Source organism: Rissa tridactyla, chromosome 1 (genome assembly GCF_028500815.1).
Source record: "Rissa tridactyla isolate bRisTri1 chromosome 1, bRisTri1.patW.cur.20221130, whole genome shotgun sequence".
Lineage (NCBI taxonomy): Eukaryota > Metazoa > Chordata > Aves > Charadriiformes > Laridae > Rissa > Rissa tridactyla.
This window is the reverse complement of record NC_071466.1, coordinates 8,529,112-8,547,776: the sequence shown is the minus strand read 5'-3', so window position 1 is coordinate 8,547,776 and position 18,665 is coordinate 8,529,112. Positions and strand designations below refer to the sequence as shown.

At 54.1% G+C, this 18,665-nt stretch overlaps 2 protein-coding genes across 6 annotated transcripts in view; one reads left to right on the top strand and one right to left on the bottom strand.

The window, feature by feature from the left end:
• Positions 1-330: 330 nt before the first annotated feature.
• Positions 331-12,711, bottom strand: PLEKHB1 (pleckstrin homology domain containing B1). 2 transcript variants are annotated; one of them, XM_054188921.1, is made up of 8 exons: positions 12,572-12,711; positions 7,366-7,530; positions 5,125-5,184; positions 4,484-4,636; positions 3,436-3,538; positions 2,457-2,496; positions 1,320-1,425; positions 331-986 (listed from the first exon to the last, which is right to left on the bottom strand). In XM_054188921.1, the coding sequence occupies exons 3-8, from the start codon at positions 5,159-5,161 to the stop codon at positions 850-852; spliced, it is 576 nt and encodes a 191-aa protein (XP_054044896.1). In that variant the 5' UTR covers positions 5,162-5,184; positions 7,366-7,530; positions 12,572-12,711; the 3' UTR covers positions 331-849. The 2 variants fall into 2 exon arrangements, with proteins under 2 accessions (XP_054044896.1, XP_054044897.1); XM_054188922.1 differs by lacking the exons at positions 7,366-7,530; positions 12,572-12,711 and adding an exon at positions 6,613-6,672.
• FAM168A (family with sequence similarity 168 member A) overlaps positions 11,593-18,665 on the top strand; it is a 222,389-nt gene continuing 215,316 nt past the window's right edge. For all 4 annotated transcript variants that reach the window (XM_054188920.1, XM_054188915.1, XM_054188912.1 and 1 more), the window contains exon 1: positions 11,593-11,732. The gene's annotated coding sequence lies outside the window, so the exon portion shown is untranslated. The remainder of the gene's footprint in view (positions 11,733-18,665) is intronic.

Sequence of the window (18,665 nt, the reverse complement as noted above, 5' to 3'; positions counted from 1 at the left end):
GTGTCCCTCCTGCAGTGACTGCTGCTCGGCTTGGGGAAGCTGTGATATTCCCAGCCCAATTCCCAGGGTCTAGTCCCAATTTCCAGGGGTTTAGCCTCAATTCCTGGGGGGGGTTCACACCCTTTCTCCAGCTTGGCCAGGCCCAGGGGACCCGGTGCGAGGCTGGAAGGGGGTGGAAATCCTGCAAAGGTTTTCATCCTCCTCATTTTTTAATCTAACCTGTCTCTTGAGCATCCCTGGGGTTGCCTCTTGCGTCAGCGCTTGCTCCTGTGCTGGAACCCACCCTCCCCCCCCCCCCCCCCCCCCCAAAAAAAAAAGCCCCTACAAAGCAGCTCTGCTCTGGGCTTTAAAGCTGGGGCTACAAAAAAACCCCAGCCATCTCCCCAAAAGAGCTGTTTGGAGCAGCACCCGCTCTCCCCCTCGGTCCAAAAAACCAGGTATTTCTGCAGCCAGTTTCCTGCAGAGATTTTGGGGTGGGGAATTGAGCCAGGTTTTGGGGCTGGGACGCTGCGCCCTCCCCTCTGCCAATGGCCCCGGCAGCTCCTCAGACCCTTTGTGGGCGGGAATCAGACACTGTGGGGGTTTTAGGGTAGGTTTTTGGGGGGTCTCTGAAGCACATGAGGGTTATTTAATGCAAAAGACGGAGCTGACAGGAGGATATGGGATGGGTTCGGGGCTGGATGTCTGTCCCCAGGGTGCAGGGTGGCAAGCAGGCTGGTTTCGGGAGGCCGAGGGTGGCTCATGGCGGGTACCAAGCCAGGGGTGAGTTAAACCGGGCTGGGGAGGCAAAAGGAGCCGTGTCAGGGGGGCTGGTGGCCCGGTTTTGGGCAGAAGGAGAGTGCGGGGCTGCTAAAACCAGCACGGCATCCACATGAAGGAGCCCAGGGCAGCACCGGTGGCGGCCCCCGCCAGCAGCCCCAAGGCCATCTGGTCCCCGGAGACCCGGTAGGGATCCTCGCGCACGATGACGTGGGTCACCCCAGGAGCTGTAAGGCAAAAAGGGGGGTGAGCTGGGGGGGGTGATGGGGAGACACTGTCCTCCTGGCACCACGCTGATGCCAACAGAGGGGCACTGCTTCCCCCAAGGGGCGCCAGTGGTCTTGGGATGGAGGGAACCCCCATTTTTGGCTGTCACCCGTGTCCCCTGTGTAGCCACAGCTCCTTCCAGCATCTCCTCCCCACCCCCTGATGCACACTCCGCAGACAAATTAAACATCCCCCGGCTGGTAATGAGGTGAAGCATCAAACGAACACTGGGGAGGGATGGGGTGAATCAGGATCCGGCCACCCTCCCTGTGCCACTGGATGAGGCCACCCACCTCCGTACTGGTGGCCGTAGTGTCCGGAGCTGATGTAAGCGGTCTGGTGGGAGTCGAGGGGCACCGTCTGGTAGTAGTCATCGTCGTAGGGGTCGTAGACGTGCACCTGGGAGCGGTGGGAACGCGGTGTGAGGCTGATGCCCAGACTGGGGCCACACAGGGCTCGGTGGAGCCACAGCCCAGCCGGTGTGGCCGTGCCGGTGCTGTGCCTCAATTTCCCCCACGTGTGACAGCGTCTGAATCACTTGGGTTCCCCCGTGCTGCTGACAGCGAGGGCAGTGTCCGAAATGCCTGGGGCAGCCTTGGCTCAAGCACCTCAATCACCTACCTGTGCTCAGGTCACCTTAGCTGTGTCCCCTCTCACCTTAGTTTTGGCCCCTGTTACCGTAACCATGTCCCCATCACCTCAAATTCTGTCCCCGTCACCATAACTGTGGCCCCATCACCTTAACTCTGCCCACATTCCCCTTAACTGTGTCCCCCATCACCCTGTGTCCCCTGTCACCTTAACTCTGCCCCACTGCCCTAAGTGATAGGACAAGAGGAAGCGGCCTCAAGTTGCCCCAGGGGAGGTTTAGGATGGATATTAGGAAAAATTATTCACCGAAAGGGTTGTCAAGCATTGGAAGAGGCTGCCCAGGGCAGTGGTGGAGTCGCCATCCCTGGAGGGATTTACAAGCCGGGCAGACGTGGTGCTGAGGGACATGGGGTAGTGGTGGCTTTGTCAGTGTTGGGTTGATGGTTGGACTCAATGATCTGAAAGGTCCCTCCCAACCTACACGATTCTGTGATTCTATTTTCTCCTCAACCTTAACTTCTGCCCCCGTCACCTTAGCTCTGTCCCCGTCACCCCAGCCCACTGAACAGGGTCACCCTCGGCTCTGTTGTCTTCCGTCGGTGGCATCACCAGCAGACTGCTCTCTCACTACCACTTCTCCCCAACCTTCTTCCCCATCTGCCTCCAGGAGCTTTACTCCCTGTGCCCCGGGCTTCCCTGATGGGCGCTGGCTCTTGGGGGGCCACCCCGAGCTCAGCATCAGCCCCGGGAGGGGGCACTCAGGTTGGTGTAACCTCCACCCGCGCCTGCCCGAAGCCCGTGCCGGGACGGTGTCCCTGTTTTGGGGGATGAAGCCTCACCGGGGTGGATTTAGCCTCCAGCACGGCCATCTTCCAAGCGCTGCAAACAAAACAGAGGGACATGGTTTTGGGGTGTGCTGGAGGGGGGGACAGGAATTGTCCCTGTGGGGCCACCTGGGCACACGTGTCCCCCTTCCTTCCCCCAGTGACCTGGATGTGGCCGCGGGGCCAGCGCTGATCTTTAATTCCCTATTAGCCAGCGCTGGGCTAATAGGTGGGGATGGGAATGTGCTGGGAAGTACCCGACACCATGGGGATGGGCACGGAGCTAAATGCTATCCCTGCGAACAGCCCTGGCTAAAACAAGGGCAGGCGGGAAAATGACATCTAAATTGGGGGAAAAAGCAGGTAACGGATGAATTTCCAATCAGCTGGGGTCAAGCTCAATTGATCGAGCTCAGCTTGGCCACGGCTAACATCTCCCTCCATCTTAAGCGCAGCTGAAGGTTTCCCACTTTTCATTTTTTATAAAAATTAATTATTTTTTAGAAGTATTTTAATTTTCTTGTAAAAAATCAAGAAATTTATTTTTGAAATAAATGGAAGGGGAACAGTGCGAAAAGTGGGTGTTGCCTCCTGCCGGGTATGGCCTTAAGCCAACAAGAATTTCATTTTCACATTGTTTATCGCCAAATACCGGTGAAAACCCTTCCCCAGTGATCCTCGGTCAGGCCAGGAGGTGATTTCTCATCTGGGAGGGAAACCTCTCCCCCTGCAGGACACCGGCTCCTTAAAAATAGCTGCTTTTGGCTCTGAATTATTCACCAGGAAACCCAAATCTCCGCCTGCGCCTATCGCCCTGCGAGCGCAAGCGGGTGTTTGAGAAAACAGGGGTTGTGTGGGGTTTTAGCCGTGGGTGGGACGTGCTGGGAGCGGGATGGGGCTCTCGCACGGCCCAGGCTCCCTCCAGGCTCGGATAATTGGGATGAAAAAGCCAACAAGGGGATTTCGGTGCCACCGTGGTGGGATTTTGGCTTACACGGCGTCATCCTCGCTCTCGGCGCACAGCGTTGTCTTGGAGCCGTCCCGCAGCACGACGGTCAGCAGGCAGTCGCGGCTCTTTCCCTCGGGTGGCTGCACGTCTGGAAGCGGAAGGGGCAGGATTCAGCGTCAGCGAAAAACCCCCCAGAGACACCCCCCCCCACCATCTGCCCACGGACCCTCCCGGGAGAGGGTTGTGCTCCAAATTACCCCTGTTACCCCTGGCACGAGCAGCCTCCCCGTGTGCCGCTAAGGGATGCAAACATTAAAAACCTGCTGGGACACCGTGCCCCTCGTTCAGGTTTAATTTCGGCTCCGTCTCCGCTTACAAGTTAGCCTCAGGCTCTCAAAGGTTAAAAGCCGACCCGAGCGAAGAGCTGGCGAGCAGAAACTTCCACCCCCGCGGCAGAAAGAAAGTGGACAGGCAGCAAATTGCCAAAAATCTGAAAGGCCGAGCTGTGTTTGTGCTTTGAATTTGCCAGATTCCAGCGAGCACCCAAGTTTTGTAGAAACGCTGGAGTTGGATCACGAGCTCGAGCAAGAACAAAATCTTAAATCCACGAGGATTGTGCATCTTCCTCCCTTCTCAAAGCTTGGCGGGACCCTCCGGTGAGGATAAACCTTTGGGTTCGTGCTCCCACCGTGGCATCCCGGCTTTGCCGCCGCCGCTCGCAACCCAAGAATGGCGCTTTGTGCGGCGGCCGTGGGCTGCCGGGGCCGAGCCGAGCTGCTGCTTTTTGTTCTCCTTGTTTGTGCGAGACGGCGAGGGATGAGTCAGGGACGTGGGATCGTGTTTTGAACAAGCACAAACCAGAAGGAGAGTTTCTCCGTCCTTCCCCAGGGAAAAGCAAGGGAAGAGAAGATGCGACGTGCATCTGATGGGGGACAGCCCGGCGCTGGCTGGCAGTGAGAAAGGCGTGAATTAGGCAGCCTGGATTATTTTTGGGGTGTTCTAGATGCTTACAAGAAGAGCATCGTTTAAAAGGGTTACAGCTACATGGAGAGCCCTGCACGGGATGGGGTTGGGGACGTGGGGCTTTGTTCACCTCTGCACTCGCGGCCGGTCCTCACATCCCGGCAGCTGTATTTGATGTGGATCCGGCCATCCATGTCACGCTGCGTCTCGTCGTGGTAGTAAACCAAGCTGCCGTCCAGGTAGAGGACGAACCAGTTTCTCTTCCAGCGGCGCAGGATGGAGCCTGACGGGATGGGGAGGAGGTGAAGGACGGCAGCGAGCCTGGCGGGATACGGCCAACGCGCTCCCGAGACCCAGTCCCGTCCCCCATATTTGCAGCCGGATCCCAGCACCCCCTGCAAGAGCCGCTGCATCCCACAGGGCACCCGTGCCCGGCAGGAGCATCCAGGGCAGCACGGCCAGGTGGCTTTAAATTAAAAAGAGCTGCCAAAAAAGCCATCAGGGCATCTTGGTGCTGCCCCGCCGTGCCTGCGGGACCGGATCCAGCCCCGGACATGGAGCCGCGTGTCTGTTTTGGTGGCAGAAGGCCCTTCTCTCCTCTTATGTAAATCCGTGAGCGGCTGAGCCGCGATTTCCTCGCTGCCATGGATTAACCGCCCGGGTCAGGGCCCCTCTCCCCCGGTGCCTCATCCCAACACCCCGTAGCCAAAACCCCTCTGGGGTTTCTTTGGAGGGGGCTCCCAACCTGGAAAGCTGAAAGGTCGCACTTACTCTGCCGCCAAAGCCAACCGCTCTTCACCAGCGCCATGGCTGTGGGAGGGTTTTCCGGACCTGCTGGCACAGGAAAAATAACAGGGTTAAAATAGCAGCTCCCGCCTTGCCTACGGTTTTTCCCCAGTTCTCACCTCCCTGCGGCTCCAGGAGCGAAGCGGGATGGGGATTCACCCTCGTTGCCCCTTTTTGTTTTGGGCAGGGGGGGAGCGATGGGATGAGCCGAGCGCATGGGTTAATCGGGGTTAGACAGACGTGGGCTTTCGTCATCTGGGGAACATGGCGAAGGCAGGGAGGGAGGAGGAACTCCAGCCACCTTTCTTTCTGCCTTTAATCTCATTGGGATTTAGGGGATTATCATCCCGTGGAGGTAAGTGGAGAAATCCGGGCCGTGTATGAAAACAGGCAGCAACTCCCCACGGCCCCAGTAACTTTCCACGGCAAACGACAGCCACACTTGTTTGTTTTCCCTCCCTGGATGGAAATTAGTCCTTAATAAGGCCATGAAGTCATCGCTCCCCAGGGTCCCCGAGCAGAGCCAACACCCCAGGGACAGGCCGGAACAGTTACCTGGCCACGGCCCCCCACCTCCACCCGTCAACCAGGGACTCCGGTGCCGCGATGATGGGGGCTCGGCACGCCAGGACGGCCTCCAGGACCGCCTGGCTGGGTCCCCTCCTGGTCTGGGGGAACACTGAGGCACAGACCCCCGCCCAGTAACCGCTGCGCTTGGTAACTGCGTTGCCCCGTGTCCGAATCCCGGGTGTCCACGTTCCCCTGGGGACAGCAGCCCTGGTACGCTCATCCACTGCTTGTGTCCCCCTGGCACCCACATCCCCCTGGGACCCACGTCCCCCAGAAATCACAGCCCCTGGGTACCTACATCCCCTGGGACCCTCACCCTCCTGTACTCACACCCCCTCGTACCCCCATTCCGCAGTACTCACACCCCCGTGGTGCCCCCATCCCCCTCTATTTGCAGCCCCCAGTACCCACAGCTGGTGCCCTCATCCTCCTGTACCTGCATCCCTGGCATCGTTTTTCCCCCCTGTATCCTGTACTGCATCCCCCTTCTGCATCCCTCTGGTACCCACAACCCTCCGTACTGGCACCCCCCAGGTACCCCCCTCCCTCTGGTACCCACATCCCTGGTACCCCCACCTCTCTGGTATCCCCATCCCGGTACTCCCATCCCTCTGGTACCCACATCCCTGGTACCCCCACACCTGGTACCCCCACCTCTCTGATATCCCCATCCCGGTACTCCCATCCCTCTGGTATGCACATCCCGGTACCCACATCACCTGGTACCCCCATCCCGGTACTCCCGTCCCTCTGGTACCCACATCCCGGTACCCCCACACCTGGTACTCCCCATCCCAGTACTCCCCATCCCCCGATAGTCGTCCCCCCCCCGCCCACCTCCGGCCCCTCCTCCCGTTCTCCCGCCATCCCGGAGCCCCCCGGAGCCCCCCGCGCATCCCTCACCGGGCGGAGGCGGCGCGGCGGGTCCCCGTTGCGGGCAGCGCTGCGCTCCGCTCCCGCTCCCGCTGCCCGGCCCTGCCCGCCGCTGCCCGCCCGCACGGAGCGCCGGGAGCTGTAGTCCGGTACCGGCGGGGGCGGGCAGGAGCGGGGCGGCGGGCTCGGCTGGGTAGAAACATCCCAAAGGTACCGGCCGGAGGGAAAATGCCCCTTTTTAGCGATTTATCCCCCAAAAGCAGATGCCCGGTGCTGGCGTGGCCGGGATGCTGCTGGGCTGGTGCCACCGGTGATGCCCGTGGTTCATCTAGCTGTGACCCACCGAGGAGATCCACCACCTCCGCTTTCTCCCCAAAGCCCCCCTTTTCCTCCGGAGACGGAGCAGCCGCACAGTCGGGAAAAGCTGGGCAATCGAGGGGGTCCCGTGGGACAAGGGGGCTGTAAATAACCCACACGCTGGTGCCCTTGGGAGGGCTTGGCCCAAACAGGAACACCAAAGCAGTGAGGGGATGCCCAGGGGGTTTCCTGCCCCACAGAGATGGGTCTGGAGCTGGGCATGGGGAGATGAGATGCTTCAGGGATGCAGGACCCTCCTCTGGTGCTGGGAATGGGTCTGAGGAGGTGTTTAATAGCACAACGGAGCGAGCAGCGGGGGCACATCACTGGCAGGAGCATAAATCGGGAACGACCCAAATTTTAAGCACCTGAGTGCTCGTCTGAATTAAATTTCTGAGTGGGGTGACTTAAAAATCAAGGTCTGACCTGGCTCCTGCTGGAGATAAGGGCAAAACTATCGTCGGCTCTGGAGACAGACAGGTTCAAGACGCACATGCTCGAAGTCCGCAGGGTTGGAAAAGCTGCTGGAGTTGTCGCTGCACGTTACCGGGGCCCTTCACCCCCATTTGAGACATCTGCGGCTTTGCAAACCTGTTGGGAGAAAAAAAGATGAGAGTTTAGGAGCGGGGGAGAGCCCGGGATGCATCCCTGGGCCAGCGGTCCGTGGTCTCCAGCTTCTGCCAGGCAGATTTGGAAATCGTGGACCAGGGGACAGCGGGGAAAAAGGGGAGCTTGAATTATTCAGGGAGATCAAGAGCCAAGAATCACCCAACCCCTCTTATCCACTCCTCTTTTCCCACAAAAAAAGGGCCAGCAAGGAATATCTATATATATATACACACACACACGTATTTTTTAATCTCTCTCTCTCTCCATACAGATACACAGGGCATGCCCAGGCAAATGTGCAGGCGTTGCCGGCAGCAGGCGGGATTTGTGCGTGGGCAGGGATGTGTTTCTATCGAGACGATAGAGCCCAGAGCTTCTCCCAAAGCCTTTTTTTGCTGCCCCGGGGAAGGAAATAGCACGTTTCCTACGGCTCCACTCGCGCGCTGGAAACGCTCGGGCCCGAGACGACTTAGGGAGCGCAATCCCCGGCGGCTGCCTGGCGTTACGCAGCTTCAAATACACGTCAGGTTATTTATAGTCAAGGCAGGGCTGATAATAAAGATGTTTATTAAGCATTTGGCAGCCCTTACTACAAAAAAAAAAACCCTCATGTATTCCAGCGGGTTTTTCAACGTAAAGCCCTTTCCCCTCCCTCTGGCGCTGGCTCTACTGCGGCGAACAGCAGAAGGAATTAAATTAATCCAGCAGCCTGCAGATTGATTACAAAGGAGTTAAATTGCAACCGCCCCATCGGCCAGGGCGCGCTCGCGCAGCCTTGCGCATCCCTCCACGCTGGTTATCCGGCTGCGAAACATCCCCAGTCGCGCTAAATATTTCAGAGACGCACATTTGGATATCAAGGGCCGGGCCAGATACTTTGTTCTGCGATGAATTAATGAAGAAGTTCCCTTAGGAAGGGTTTTGGGATGAAATTTGGAATTACTCTGGGCTACCCACCGGTATGGTGCTGCCCCTCCGTACGCAGACGTAGGCCACAATTGGGTATAAATCGCTCTCAAAGCTTTTCCACCGCGTTATCGTGAGCTTTGCCACAGGATTGGAATAATTTGTCTCCTTGACAGCAAAAGGACACGCCGCCGAGTGAAATAAATAGATGCTCTATTTAAAATGGCAGCAGATTTTCATGGGGTTGAAAATCTATGGCGCTGCGCTAATGGGTTCTGCTTGGCTGCAGCCCCCGGTCGGCTGGCAGATAAGACGTCAAGTTTATTCCAAGAAGGAGAGGAGGGAAACAACAACAACAACAGAAAGAGAGCAGAAACATAACCCCCCCGGGGAGCAAACAGCAACGCAGCCCACGGTGTTTGTGCTGGACGGGCGGACACGGCCGGCGTCCGGGATTGCAAACCGAACGCGGGACCATTAAAACATCCCCAAATCGCTCTGCTTCCCCTCTGGAGAAGAAAATGATGCTGGTGCGGGATTTGTGGGGCTTGGTTTATTTATTTTTTTGCAAACTGGGTTGGGTTTTTTTGTTAGATGGGATAAATTTGGGGCACGCTGGGTGGAAAGGGTGACCTGAGGAGCCGGGAGGTTATTTCCAGCTGGCAAAGCTGCTCAGGTGGAAGGGAGAAAGGATGAAACAGATTTGGCCCCTTGCGCGGGGGTGCCAAACCACGGATTTCCCCTCACTTTCTGTAGCAATCAGGTGCTGCTCAGTAAAAGAGATGAACTTTGAAACTTCCAGTTGGTTTTTCTTCCAGCTGGGCTCTGTCCGTGTCTCACCTGGGGGTGTCGTTACAGCAAGGAGCTGTCAGAGCGGTGGCTCGGTGCCTGGTGGAGATCTCCCCTGTCCCAGCCTTGGGTTTTGGGTATGAAACAAAGGATTTTTTTTTTAAAACTCTTCCCATGTCTCACATGATGTAGGAAACCAGCGTCTCCCCTGTCTCCTCCTGTCTCCCCGTGCTTGAACCCAGGATGAGGACACCCCAATGTTTGCTCTTTCTCTTCCTAACACACATCTGCCCTTGGGACAGGTCGGTACCTGGGTTGCAGGGGCGATAAAACCCCGCGATGGGCTGTTAAAGAGCCCTCAAATCCAGCGGGAGGCTCCTTTTACCAGTACGACACTGGGAATCGCTGGGGCTGAGCATGTTGCATCGGTGCCACCGGCATCCTCCACCCGTAGGGAGAAACATGCAAGGAGAAATGTTTTTTTTGACACAGTTTTCACAACACTGTCCCCAACACCAGCATGTCCAAGGGGTGAGAAACTGAAGCAAGCAGCTTGGGTACGACTCTTACCATCCCTTGGACACCCCCATCCCGACTGATTCCCCAGGGGATGTATTGATCTGAAAGGTCCCTTCCAACCTAGGCAATTCTATGATTCTGTTCTACGGTTCTGTTCAACATCGATCGCTTGGGAAACAAAATTCCCAGCATGAATCTTCACAAAAAGCAACATGAGCCATCAACGTGTGCTGGCAGCCCAGAAACCCCCCACAGCCTGGGCTGCATCCCCAGCAGCGTGGGCAGCAGGGCGAGGGGGGGGATTCTGCCCCTCTGCTCCGCTCGGGGGAGACCCCCCTGCAGTGCTGCCTCCAGCTCTGGGGCCTCAGCACAGGAGAGACACGGAGCTGCTGGAGCGGGGCCAGAGGAGGCCCCGGAGATGCTGGGAGGGCTGGAGCCCCTCTGCTGGGAGGACGGGCTGAGAGAGTTGGGGGGGTTCAGCCTGGAGAAGAGAAGGCTCCACAGAGACCTTGGAGCCCCTTCCAGTCCCTCAAGGGGCTCCAGGAAAGCTGGGGAGGGACTCTGGATGAGGGAGGGGAGCCATGGGACGAGGGGGAAGGGTTTTCCACTGCAAGAGGGGAGATTGAGCTGAGATCTCGGGCAGAAATTCTTTGCTGTGAGGGCGGTGAGACAGTGGCCCAGGTTGCCCAGAGAAGCTGTGGCTGCCCCATCCCTGGAGGGGTTCAAGGCCAGGTTGGCCGGGGCTTGGAGCAAGCTGGGCTGGTGGGAGGTGTCCCTGCCCAGGGCAGGGGGGTGGAACTGGATGATCTTTCAGGTCCCTTCCAACCCAAACCATTCTGTGGTTCTATGAAACAGCAATGAGTGTTGTGAGGGACTGAGGGGACGTACCCCTGTTGGTGTCAGTCCCGGGGTGAAGACCCATAGGAATTCAATTCTCCACCTCCCAGACACCAGCGCTTTCCCCAAATACTCTTTTCCCGCCCTAAAACCAGGGCGTTGAGCTGCGGTGATGCAGTTTGCACCCACCTTGGTGCCCCCTGCGCCGGCAGGTGCTGACGCTGCCCCCGAAAAGGTTTCAGGACAATTTTTCGTGCCTGATCCTGCATGAAAAACTAAAGTGCTCGTTTGCGCTCCTGGGGAAGGGCCTGTTCCCCCTCCCGGGGCTGTGGGGGGGTTGGGGCGGAGGGGGCAGCAGCTGCCATCCCCAAATATCGAGGGCGTCCCGGACGTGGGGCAAAGGGTTTCGGCGGGGAAGGGTCCGGTTCGGGCTGTGAGGAGAAGGGATGGGGCAAGGCCAGGCCACGGCAGGAGGATGAGGAGGAGAAGGCGGCAGGGGGATCAAGGCCGGACCCCGCCATTCTGCCCTCCTCTCTGCAGGCCGCTGTAGGCCCGTGGCCTAGGTCCGTCGCCGGGCGGCTGCCGGAGCCGGGGCCAGGCCCCGGGGGCCGGCGGAGCCCCCGCTTGCAGGCCCCGGTGGGGGGGGAATCCCCGCCGCGGCCCGGGCCTCCCCTCAGCCGCCGCGGACTACAACTCCCACCATGCCCCACCGAACTACAGCTCCCGTCATGCCTTGCGCTCCCCCGGGCCGCACTACAGCTCCCAGCAGGCAGCGCGCCGGCACTACACCTCCCATCCTGCCCCGCGCCCGCGCCTGGGCCCCATCTCCCTCCCCGCCCGCCCCGCGGGACTACATTACCCAGCGTGCCCCGCGCGGAGCGGCCAGCGCCGAGCCGCGGCGGCGGCGCGCAGGGGAAGCCGGGAGTGGTAGTCCCGGCGGCGGCTGTAACGGTCCCGCTGGTGGTACTCCCCCCCCCGCCCGCCCGCCCGCCACCGCCGCCCCCTCCCCCACCGGCTGGCGGCTGCGGGCAGAGCAGGAGCCGCGGAGCAGGCAGCGCGAGCAGGGGGAGCGCGCTGCCGCCGCCGCCGCACCGGCTGAGGGGACGCCGCCGCCGCCGCCCGAGCAGCCGCAGGTGAGGGGGGGGAACCCCCTGAGGGCGCTGAGGAGGGGGGGTGTGTGACAGCGGCAGGGGGGGCGGTGGTGGCTGTGTGCCCACCCCGGAGGGGACAGGGCCGGTGGCGGCGGGGGGAGCATCCTCTCAGCGCGGGGCTTTGCGTGGCCCCCGGAGGGTGAGGGTCAGGCGCGGGAGGAGGAGAGCCCCAGCCGGGGGGAACGGGAGGGAAACCACCGCCCTGGGGAGGGCGAGACCCCCCCAGCGCCTGTTGTGTCCCCCTCCGAGAGCCTGTTGTGTCGTCCTCCCCCCTCAGAGCCTGTTGTGTCCCCCACCCTCAGAGCCTGGTTATCCCCCCTCAGATCTTGTCCCCCCACATCTCAGAGCCTGGTTGTGTCCCCCCCCCCCCCCGAGCCTGTTGTGTCCCCCCACCCCTCAGAGCTTGTCGTGTCCCCCTCAGAGCATGTTGTGTGCCCCCCCCTTCAGAGCCTGTCGTGTTCCCCCCTCAGACCCTATAGCCCCCCCCCCCTGGAGCCTGTAGTCCCCCCTTAGAGCCTGTTGTCCCCCTGAGAACTGCTTGTCCCCCCCCCAGGAGCCTGGTTGTCCCACTCCCCAACCCTGTTGTCCCCCCTCAGAACCTGTTGTCCCCCTCGAGCCTTCTTGGCGGGCTTTGCCTTCAGTCCCACGGGGAACGAGTGGGCTCGATGCCTCCTCCCGGGGGAGGGGGGTGACATGGCGATGGTCCGGGGGTTCACCTCAACGGAGAGCCCACCAAGGAGCCACCACCGCCGGGTCCAAGCCAAGTTTCACCTTCTCTGGGGGTGGAAGAAGAAGGAGGGAGATGGAGAGACGGGGCTCACCGGTGATTTTTCTTCTGCGTGTCCATCCCTCAGGACATGCCGGTGTGGGGTTTTGGGGGTGCAAACCCCAGAGATGGGGGGACGCCAGCCCTCCACGGTGTCCCCCCCACCCACTGCCAATATCGAGAGGGGCACGTGGGGACGACGACGACGGCGGCGGGAGTGATACAGGGAATATTAACGAGCCCGCCAGCAACTTTATGGGATGGGAAGGGCCGAGTTGCCGCCGTCTCCCCCTGTCCTGCTCCCTCTGCAGGGGGGGGTTTAAAAATGGCCTGGGTTTAGGGAGACGGGGGGATGTCAACGTGCAACATCTGTAGCCCGAAAGCAGGGAGCACAAGGTTGTGAAATGTAAGGCGGCGTTATTTATTCTGTCTATTTAAAATAGCATATTCTATTCATTTTTATGAAGGGGGTGATTTTTTAAATTTTTTTTTATTTTTTTGGTAATCGCTTGGATACTTTGTTATCGGCATTGTGGTTTTCAGGGCAATGAAGTCCATCGCTGTATTGTGGGTTAATAATGCCAGAAAGGTGCTTAGCTTCAGTCCTTTATAGAAAACAGAGGAGCCTTGAAATATGGAAATGAAATAAATATTCATTGTCAAAAAAAGGTTTTGTACTGTGTTGGATTTTGGGGGGATTTTTTTCCCTCTTCTCCCACCCCCAACCCCCCCCGCACATTGTGATGATAAGCTTTCAGGTTATGGCTTGTATTTCCATAAACTGAATTTCATTCAAAAGGCATTCATTTAGTGCTGAATACTGTCAAATGTAGAAAAATGAGCAGGTTCAAGGTTTTTTTTTTCCCCTCTCCTGGACAAAGGCATGTTGTACTAACCAGAAAGAAACCCCAAGTGATTCTATTTATGTTTTAATCAAAATATGATTTAAGATGCAGTGGTGTTTTTATTCTTGCTGTTAAATAGTGATGGAGGAAGCTAGAGCTTTTCTTTTCTCTTCTCTCTCTCTTTTTTTGTTTTTTTAAAGGAATGTGAATGATGGAAACATCTTTAGGGAAACATTTTGCTGGACTTGATTGCATCAACCGCATTATTTCATGAAATGTTAACTGTGAAGTGGTTGTTGATTAGAACTCAAATTGAGGAGTGATGTTGAGCAATGTAAAGAAAAAGGAAATTAATACTAGGAGGCCAAATGGTTATTTTTTTATTTTTTAGTTCTGATTTCGATTTTGAATTTTAACTGTTTCATAGATTCTCTTGACCCTTATGGCTGAGTACATGAAAAAAAAAACCCAACTAACAACTATGGCCTGAATATTTATTCTTGCTGGATGTATGCAGTCATTCAAAGGACTGATAGCAGTTAGGAATGTACCCTCTGGATGAAATATATATTAAATCTGATTAACTTCTGTTCTGGAAGTTACAAATACCAACTTGCCTAGTTACGCATCTTAACTTTTTTTTTTTTTTTAACCAGAGTAAATGTTTACATTTTCCAGAAGGGATTTCTCTGTACTGAATGATGTGCTTATAGTGGCCTTTCATTTTAATGCACTTCTGCTGGGTATTTAAGATATTGTTATTCAGATGTATGGTGGTTTTTTTTTTTTATTGTAGACTCTTTGGTTGATTAAAATTCCTGGCTATTAGTAAAGACACAGTTTTTTGGAGTGGTAGATTATAACCCTTCTCCTTTGGGACAAAGGGATTGGAAGCAAAATGACTGTGTGCCGTGAAGGTGTTTTGAATTTGTTCAGTAATGGGAATATTGCTTGGAGTGAGAAACCTGAACGATACGCCCGTATTGCGTCAAAATTAATGAGAAATAACTATGGGATACGGTCATTGAGGGAGAACATGCTGTAGAGGTCCTTTCTGATCTTAGGTGATACTCATCGGTCAGGTTCCATGACAAGTCTGCATTGCAGTAGGTGAACTATTTAGGGATTTTTTTAAAATCCCTCTTTGCATTCAAGTTTTTGTGCTCCCCTGTATCAGTTACCCACCGCCCGGATCACGGGGAAAACCAGGAGAGAAAGGTGATACTGCTCTTGGTGCTCCTGAAAACACTTCTCCGGCAAGTGAAAATGCTTCGGAGAAACATTTCTGCGAAAGGCCTTCAGTACCTCAGCTGAAAGCATAATTAAAGCGATAATTAAATTGAGTCTAAATTTAATTATCTGATCTGTCTAGAAGAGCTTGTGAACCTCGGTTGGGGCGCATAGGTGCAAACGCAGACGCTTTAGGCAAGTGTGTTTAATCCAGGTTAGTGTCCGCTTTCCGCAAGTTTTCAAAGGTGACCGCCATGAGATGGGCACTGATCTCCTTCTCTGGGAAGCGGGACGTTCGTAGCTGGGATGGAGCCCCTGGGTCACCAAGTCCCACCTGCTGCGAAAGCCAGCAGCCGTGGCATAAACATAATCCAGTCTTATTTTAAACCCAGGTGTTTTTTCTGCTGCTGCCCGTGGCAGAGGAGCGTTTCAGACCTTTATCCTCTGGTAGTTAGAAACCTCCACGTTTCCACCCAGGAACTCTGTGCTCATTTCCAGCTCTCAAGCGGTTGGTAGCAGTTGATGAGGCTGTCAAAAGGGAAATACGACTTTTATATCTTCCTTTCTGAGCTCACTCTTTCCTTCAGTCTGGATTATGATCTTCATTTGTCTTCAAGTCATGCCTTTTGGGCTTGATTGTATCTGCAGAGGCCCCCAATTTCCCTTTCCGCAGCACAAGTGCTCCGTGTACTTTCTGTTTCCTCTGCGATTCATAAAGTCTCTCCTCAAACCGCCGTGTCCTTAACTGTGCATTTCGGCCCCGAATTAGCTCTCCACGCGCTCGCTGACGTGCGGCTGGACGGTGCTGCGCTCGGCTGGCTCTTCCTCAGGCAGCTGTGGATGGTCGAGCCCCGTCTCCCCGCACCGCGGAGGTGTCACGAGGCGAGAGACGTGCGATGTCCTGCCAATCTCCTCCTCCCAGCCCCGGTACAACAAAGAAGTATTTGAAGCATCCCCTAGAGAACCGTGTTATTAGCCAGGGTACTCAGGGAGGAGTGAGTCTTGCAAAGTGCAAAGGAGGTAATTTTTGTACAGCGCCGTCTTTGATTTATTTGCGGGTGAGATCCAGGCGTCTGAGAAGGAGCTGGCTGCGAAGGAGAGGTTGGTGGCTCTTCATGTTGGTCTTGCTTCTTAATGTACCGTGATCTTTCTAATCAATTAGACTCAATTTCGCTGCTTAAAATCCGTAAGTCGTCATGTTCAGTCCACAGAAATATTAGATGCAAAATGATTGAATGAGAAAAGCGTTCTCGTCGTATTCGACGGTGTTTTTCCAAACTACGCAAACAGCGTTTTTTTTGCTGATTTCAAATGTGAATCGATTAGTCCCACCTGAGGTCCCTTCAGAGGTCCCTTCCAACCCTACGATTCTGTGATTCTGTGGTGTTACTGGATTCTTGTATGCTGTCGTACATCTCTTCAATAAATAAATGAAGATTTCTGTTTTGGTGACAATAAATAAAATCCACCTATCCATTTTTAACCCGTTGATGGTCTTTTAACTCTTTGAATTAAAAAATGTGGGTTCTTAATCTGTCGCTTTTTAGAACTGGGAATAAATTTTCAAGAATTATTTCTGCGTGACTCGACTACCTGCCAGTCAGATGGATGCAGTTCTCCAGAGGTGTCTAAATTGTGTTACCTTCTTGTTCCTTCTGCTCAACTGAATCCCTGTGTTCCTATTTTTGTGTTTAAAACATTGGTGTCACTAAACATGAGAGGGAAGTGTCAGCGGCAGTGCTGTGTTTACTTATGCAAATTCATGTAAACGCGATTTCTTGAGGCAGTAAGGATGATGTGATCTACCTGCCCACCAGTAATGCAGATTGCAAAGGGCCATAGATGTAGAAGGCAATCTAGCTTTTTTTTTTTTTTTTAAAGTTTTGAGAAAGTTGACTGCTGGGCAGAGGGGAGAGAATAAAATCGGTCCTTCTACCCAGGGAAGAGGGCTCATAATACTTCCCCTTATTTTTCTAGGAGACAGCATCTCTCTGGCTGGTCGGGTCATGTGCAGCTGGAGCACGTGTGGTCCTTTGCCCAACCAAGAGATGGAGGCTGTGGGAGGGAGTTTGGGAGAAGTTTTGAGCAGGTGGGGAAGGGCTTGGAAGTATTTTGTGGGTGGTGGTTAATGGCCTTCATGTAAAAATCAATAGGAAGTAAATACTTGCTTTATCTTGCTGATTTTGGAGCGACGTGTGTAGGATATATATTTTGTATTGATGGGCTCCGATATGTTGAGCTTTGCTTTGTTGGGTGGATAATCTTGACGTGAGCTTTTATGTTTATTTACTTGTTGGTTTGAATGGGTAGCAACAGAAAGAGTTGTGAATTTTCAAGGTTTTCTTTTGTTGAGAGGGAGGTGTGCTTTGCGATGGGTGTCTGAAGCAAGAATCCCAGACCCGTAATTGCGATCCCAGTCAGGGAAGATCCAGCTCTTAAGGTATATCCAGCATTTGCAGATGGTCTGAAATCTGGGGAAGCTCTTGAGTATGAAGCAGCTTTTGAGAACCAAGGCTTTTTTTTTTTTTTTTGTCCTGGGCTCCAAACAGGAGCATGAATACTCAAATCTGAGTCATTTCCAGATAGATTTTTTTAACGTATAACTTCATTCAAATATGAGCATTTTTCTAAAATGTCTTTCTCACTGTCCCACAGTCTGAAAGCAGGTGACGCAGTTCATCATGCTTTTATTGTAATTAAAGCTTATACTTCTTCCCTCTTTTCTGTTGGAACCCTGTAGGGAAGCGATGATGACGATGATATTCATGGCATAATACTTTATTTTTTCAAAGAATTGAGTAGGGAACGACGTTCTGTTGAGGATGATGGAGACGCCTGGGTTTCCTCAGAGTGTCAGTGGGACTTGAGTAATTTTTAAGAAGTTCCTCTGAGTTTTGTTTACTATGGATGTGCTGAAATCCCTGAGCACTGCAAAGGAATTTCAAGTGACTGTGTGCTTTCTGGGAGGAAAAAATGTGGGCCTGTTGATGTTCTCCAGCAAACCATTTAGGAGGTTATCGCCACAGGATTTGTAAAAGCTGAAAAAACGTGTTCCTGTCCTCTCTTGGAGATGCTGGTTTGTATTTGGCTGTACTTTTCCCGGTCTTTCGTTCCTTTCCTTGAGTGAAACAGTCACCTGGAAAACTGGAAGGTGGCAAAATGAAAAGGCAGAGCAGAAAAATGGGGTTTATCATAGCTTTCATACGATAACTTTCTCAATAGGAAGATTAATGCTGAAGTGTATTTGTAGGTTGAACATTTTTGCCTGCCTTCTCTTAGCAAGGGTTAGAGATTTGGGCGGATTATTGAAGACAAGCCTAGAGTATCTTATGAGAGAAAAAGTACTAAACTGGCAAGAAAAGAATAGATGCCATCGTGCCTGCTAGGCATGTCTAATTCTTTGATAAAATGGATAAAGATTGCAGACTGCAGCAAAAGTTAAAATAGACCATAACATCTCAGGTTCTGCAGGGTTTATTTTCTCGCTTCTAATTTGCCGTTGAACTTAATCAAAAAGATCTGGCTGTTTTATGGCATCAGACACTTTAGTTTATCTGCCAGGAATTAAAGCACAGTATTTGGGCTTTTGCTTTCTTTGGCATTCGATACCCGACTCTCTAAATTTGATAATGGGTGGATTTTATCATTTTGACGTTGGAAATACATCCTGAAGACTAGTGAGAAGTTTAGAGCACGGTCTGCTTTGTCCCCATTTTCCTTTCTTTATCCTTGACTTTATAGGAAATGACAACTTGCTTTTTTAATGGACAAGGGTTTTTTTTGTGGTTATCCATAACAAACTCCTAAGACTTTCTGCAGTCCTAACAGATAAATCCTGTTCTGTGGGTCAACCTGTTCAAGCAAGATTTTGGAGTTAATGGCATTTTGTGTGTATGTATACATTTTTTTTTTTTTTTTTTAACATACGAAACACCTTGTTTTGTGTTATGGACAAGACAGAGTTGAAGGTCATCGCTGGAAAAGAACTTGCTTAAATGTCCCGTTGTCCCTAGGTGGGTACTACTTGGCTTAATCTGTTCCTAGAGATACTTGGCCCTAACTGAAGGAAGTCTT

Excerpts from the sequence above, each read along its gene's own strand:
- PLEKHB1 (XM_054188921.1), bottom strand. The coding sequence starts at position 5,161 with ATGGCGCTGGTGAAGAGCGGTTGGCTTTGGCGGCAGA. Across the intron at positions 3,539-4,483 it reads GACCGGCCGCGAGTGCAGAG|ACGTGCAGCCACCCGAGGGA; the intron begins GTGAACAAAGCC and ends TTCCGCTTCCAG. Across the intron at positions 1,426-2,456 it reads TGGAGGCTAAATCCACCCCG|GTGCACGTCTACGACCCCTA; the intron begins GTGAGGCTTCAT and ends CACCGCTCCCAG.